The 5,684-nt window shown below is 36.4% G+C and overlaps 1 protein-coding gene across 1 annotated transcript; it reads right to left on the minus strand.

Annotated features, from left to right (window-relative positions):
• Positions 1 to 2,599: 2,599 nt before the first annotated feature.
• On the minus strand, positions 2,600 to 5,423 carry LOC113297538 (alkylated DNA repair protein ALKBH8 homolog). The gene is made up of 6 exons (XM_026546031.1): positions 4,862 to 5,423; positions 4,675 to 4,761; positions 4,244 to 4,366; positions 3,874 to 4,161; positions 3,397 to 3,462; positions 2,600 to 3,061 (listed from the first exon to the last, which is right to left on the minus strand). Exons 1-6 carry the CDS (start codon positions 5,261 to 5,263, stop codon positions 2,987 to 2,989), a joined length of 1,041 nt encoding a protein of 346 aa, XP_026401816.1. The 5' UTR covers positions 5,264 to 5,423; the 3' UTR covers positions 2,600 to 2,986.
• Between the last annotated feature and the right edge of the window lie 261 nt (positions 5,424 to 5,684).

Raw genomic sequence — 5,684 nt, forward strand, 5'->3', positions numbered from 1 at the left:
AAGCGAAAGCTTACCAACACATATTACAAGAAATAGATAAGCGAGATGAACTCGGCTCGAAATAGAAAATGTGTATAATTGAAGTCTATATAGCAGTACGACTTTTGTCTCAAGATAGGAGATAGAGTAGATAGACTTTTGAGTGATAGATAAGTTCAAGTCTCCACATACCTTTTAGTCGATGAAGTTCCACCAGTTCTTTGAGTAGTTCTTCGTCTTTGCATGATGAACGCCGTGGAGTCTAGAGCTCAACTACACTTTCTATCCTAATCCGAGACTTAGTTATAAGTAGACTAGAAATCAAGATTTACAGTTTTGGCAACTAAACTTGACAAACAAGCTTGAGATAGCAACGCTTGCGAGCTCAACCGAGCAGTGCTCTAACAATTATTATTTTCACCTTAATTTATATCTAAATCTAAACTAATCTAGCAACTAATTCATTTAATTAACAGTAAATTTGTGAATAACAAAATTATGTAAATATGAGGTTTCTTATTTTCCTTCAAATTTGTTTTATCGTGTTATGTCCTACTTTAACATGACTAGAAAGCAGACTCGTCCTAATCGTAGGGGTGAATAGTGTATGGGTGAATGCAAACTCGGTACCATCTGTGTCCAATCCAATAATATTACAGATTTGAGATTTTCATCCGTATCCGCTCCGTTATCCAGAAGATTTAACATCTGCCAGTGAACGAATGAGCATATTAGATGCGGGAAAATTGATGGATTTGAGAAAAATAAATTAAACTTATCTCATTTGCGAGCTTTAATATGTTGTTTAAAGAGCTTTATACTCAAATTAACTTGCATGTCTCTCGCCTGATAGACCACGTTTTTAAATAAAGTACTTTCATGAAAAGATATTCCGTGTGGCGGAACCTCCGTAGCTAAGGCTTTCTTTTTGGTCTTGTATCAGAAGAAAAGTTAGGATTAAGAGAAAGAATGTACATTCTGAAAAGACAGTGACGTAGATAAGTTGAATGCGGCATGTACTTTAAAGAGGCACTTACCTTCTGGAGAGTTATTCCTCTTGTTGGTAAATTTATCTTGCTTACAACTTGGTAACTAGCAATATTTCATGCCATAAATCTAATCTTACTAGTAAATAACTATACAAATGATATATTCAATTTAGAAATTGATTTTGTTTGATGAATCAGTCATATCATTTTCAATCCTCGTGATATATTCAATTTTGAAATTGATTTTGTTTGAAGAATTTGTCATTATCATTTTCAATCCTCATGATATTCAATTTTGAAATTGATTTTGTTTGAGGAATTTGTCATATCATTTTTTCAATCCTCATATCTTGTTCTTCATCACTATATGTGGAAATACATCAAACAATCAGAATAAAATCCATCGCCTTCAACAAAACTTCAGTATGCCAATATTTGGTTATCGGAAACATACCATACATTTCAGGTTGGTTTTTTACTATATATGGCAAAAAAAAATTCTTTTTGATGAAAACAGGGGCTTTGAGTCTCCCCAAAATTTTATTTATGACTACCTCATTCAAATTGAGGTTTGAAGGATTACATTGATCAATCAATAAACAGTACAATACAGATAATACAAGATTTACAATCGAAACTTAAAGAAACGACATAAGAAAATCGTATTAAACTTATGCAGCCTGTTGAAATAATGGTTTCAAACCATTTTGTTTCTTGACCATTAAATATATCAGATGCTTCCACAAAAGGGAAGTAATATGCCCAAATTCGATTCTTCACAAACGATCTCCATATGTAACGAAGTAGATCGTTTTCATCCATCACCTGCTTGATAACAATGCAAATCCAAATCCACCAAAAAACCCTAATAATAGAATAAGAAAACAAGTCCTGATAGTATTGTGAAACCATCAGACCGATCAGAAAACCATAAAAATTGTTAAAAAATAATTTTTTTTATTGAAAGACAAATATATACAAGGAAACAAACTCGATCCGTCCGGTAGATCTGAAAAATCAAACCAAAACCAGACGGTTCTAGGATCTGAGTTTTGAAGAAAGTAGTTTTTTTTGTCTTCTTTGTTTCAGAGAGAAAAGGGAAGTTCGCCCACGATAATTACAATCCCAAACAATCAGCCAAGGCGGCTACAAATTGGAATTAAGACCTATATGGCAATATTTGGTTATCAGAAACATACCACACATTTCAGGTTGGTTTTTAATTCATGGGTGAACGTTTCTGTAACGAATTTAGATTTCTCATCCGCGTCTGGTCCGTGAAAAACTGCGGATCGGATCAGATATCCACCTGCCAAATTGCGGACTGGATCAAATGAAATCTACGGATTTGGGTGTTTTGCTCACCCATACTAAATCGGCTTAGGTTGACACCAATCCTTACATTGGTGTACTATTTTCTCGTGGGCCTGATTGAGAAAACTAACTAAACTAATTTTTTCACTGTACTCACCAAAATTAGTGTATTTTCATTGTATTTCAACAAGTTAAAATGGTAGAGATTCATGTCGCAGGTAGATGGTCATGTTGCAGTTGATGGAATGCACTAGTTTTTTACTGCACCTATATCCTGCAACCATGTATTCACAGAATTCAAGAAAAGTCGGCCAACAGAAGTCAACCCGGCATTGTTTTCTCATTTCTTTTTGGTAAACATTTCGTTCAAAACTGATCACTCTAAAGTAAACCATGTACTTGCTGGTTGCTGCAACTATACCCTGCAGTTCATTATATTTTACCTCCATTAACGAGGAATGGAAAAGCTTTGGTCCATTAACATCAACAATAATGTAATCCCCAAGTAGTTTCCAAGTGATATAAGTCCTTGTACCAATTTAAAACCACATCGTTCAGCCTATAGGCTGCTACAAAATTAGCTGCAGGGATTCCTAGGGTTCAGCTTCCAATCTTAGCGTTAACTGCTAGAGTGAAATCACACAGCATGTACAGAACTCGGTTTAGATTTCCACCACATCTGATGTGAATATCAGTTCCCAAGCTCAATTATCCACCTTGTCAGATCTCTGAGAATCACAGTATTGCTCATATTCACAGCAGCAAGGTCCATTTCTGACCTGTAGAAGGCAGCATTGCTAATCAGTTCGTTTCAACAAGAAAGTTTCAGCACACAATGACAATAAAAAAAGAAGGATGAAGTTAAATTAGTGTTTCCGTTCACTCGTTGATAGTTTCATCAGAAATGGCTACATTTTTACATGAACCAACATAACTACAGTCAGTCCAAGCAATGGTGCAACTCATTTTCGTCATGGAAGTGGACCTTGTACATAATTAATCCTCTTATGTTTTGCCTAATTCATGCAATTTTCCACATTGATCTTGCAGCCTCAAAATTCCAGGACCAGTGATTTAAATCACTTAAGAGGTGTGTGTGGTCGGGCCAACAAACCTTACGAAATGTGAAGGAAACCCTCCTTTCACCTCTTCTTACTGTTTCTCCTTTAACTATATCAACCTGCAACGTCAATACACAAACCAGTTAAGAACAATATACATACTATATCTACATAGATGTTTCTCCAGTATGATGATTAAGTCACTGGGTGGTTGTAGCCACCACCTGCTAAATATATAATAAAGTAATGCTAAAACTTGTGGTGCATGGCAATTTATAAGAACCAATCATGTATACACCACTGTGGCTAGGTTTTGGTGGTAACCAATCATTCGAAAAATTTAAATGCCTGAGAAAATCCACAGGGAGAGAGGCATGATGGTCTTTTAGTTTTCATTGCCCTTTGTATCTTGTGTAAAGCGAGCAATGTGATGTCTAAAATGGTGTTTACCCCTATTAACTTGCCACCTTCATATAAAAAGAAAATGTTCATCTAGAAACTCGGACAACCCCAGGATGCTGATCATATACCTTATGATGTGGTATATAGTGATGCCAGGCATACCGTGCCTCACCAGACAACAGAAGCATAGACCGAGGAGGGAGGAAAAGCAATCTCCGTAAGAAAGTTGAGCAATTATCATATACTTCCTTATCTTCTACTCTGGAGCCAGATGGAGGACGCCAAGAGCCTTGCGGATATCTCCGAAATTCCATAATACAAGGTCCTGCTAATGAAAGGCTGAAGATTAATCCTTCAAATGCTGAATGAGTGTCTATATGTGGGGACAATCCCACCCCAGGTGGGTACTCATTAACCTGTAACGAATCTATCAGATATATTCAGATCCGCATATACAACATAAATAAATTAAATAACGGATGAACATTGAGTGCATACAGTTAGCTGGTCTAGGATATCATCTCCCGCACCGAGGTAAGGAAAAGACGAGATCTTTTGAAGTACAGTAGACATAAATGGTGGAAGTTCACCCAGGTTCTGGTTTGTATTCACATTTCTTGTCTGCAATGAAACTAGAGCGGATTCAGTGCATTAAATCCAGAATATAAACTGTTGTTCCATTGGTTTGTTAAAAAGAAGATAAAGTACCGCGTCAACCATTAACTACAGAACATAACTACAATCTGATGGTTTCTGCTTCTGACCAATTTATAAAAGTTAGTTGGAGACAATGTCTTGTTCATTTAGTAAGAAATTAGGCTTGGTATCTGATGTTCAAGCTAGTAAAGCTTTGACAGGTTATCTCCAACATTCAACAATTTAAATAATTTCCTTGGTAACATGACCAATTTTCTGCCATAATCACTTACTTCATACTTAAACTCGTAGCCATAATGTTGAACCCTTCTTTTTGCAAGACCTTTCCAAGGTCTACCATCCACTGCTGCGAGGAGCTCCTACAAACAACCATAAAAACGAATGAAAGTTAACAACAAACGAACCCAAAAAGAAAGTTAACATAATATCAGCCGCATATATGCCACTAAAGTTCCTAACCTCTTCCTCTTTAGCAGTAACAAAGTCATGAACTAAATACAGGCCTGGAATTTGCAATTCTGAAGCCTCCAATGCAACTGGTACAGAATCTTTAATCTGAGGAATAGGTTGAAGAATGGAATAACGAATATGAAGAAGGCGACCACCAAATTCAAGACAAGGGTTTCCACTAAACGCAGTAAAAGCAGCTTGAGAAGATTTTACATCGAAGTAAGAAACAACAACTCGGGCACCAGTTTCATCTGCAGGATAAACACCTTGGAGTTCACCAAATTTACTAAACACTAATTCAATTTCTTCATAAGAGATACCAACAGTTGGTCCACAGTTGGCTACATACAAATTAGGACTTGATTCATCACCACTATTGTTTGGACGAATAAATCTTGAGTTTTTAACCATTGCTTCCTTCGTTCACCAAGGAAAAGATTGGAATTTTGATTTGGGTTAAATGAAATTGGAACTTAGAAAGGAAACTTACTAGGGTTTTGGTTCTGCACTTCTGCTTCAGAGGTTTTAGGCTTTTGGCATCAGGGAAGGGAACGAATTGCTTGCATCTGGGAAGTATGGGAAACAATGATTTATTTTTATTTTTTTATTTTACCTTTTTAAGAAACAGCTCCACGGCTTTGACTGGAACCAGCATGATTGCTAACAGGGGTACCGAATTGTTTGGGGTGTACTAAAATACATATAGGACAAAATAGCAATTTCTTTTGGGTTGGTACACCCCCAAGTAAACTGGCACCCCCATTAGCAGCTTTGGGAGCCAGTTCGATTTTTTCTTTTAAGCTTATTAAAGATCCTTGCTATATTGGGGTAT

Source organism: Papaver somniferum, chromosome 7 (genome assembly GCF_003573695.1).
Source record: "Papaver somniferum cultivar HN1 chromosome 7, ASM357369v1, whole genome shotgun sequence".
NCBI lineage: Eukaryota > Viridiplantae > Streptophyta > Magnoliopsida > Ranunculales > Papaveraceae > Papaver > Papaver somniferum.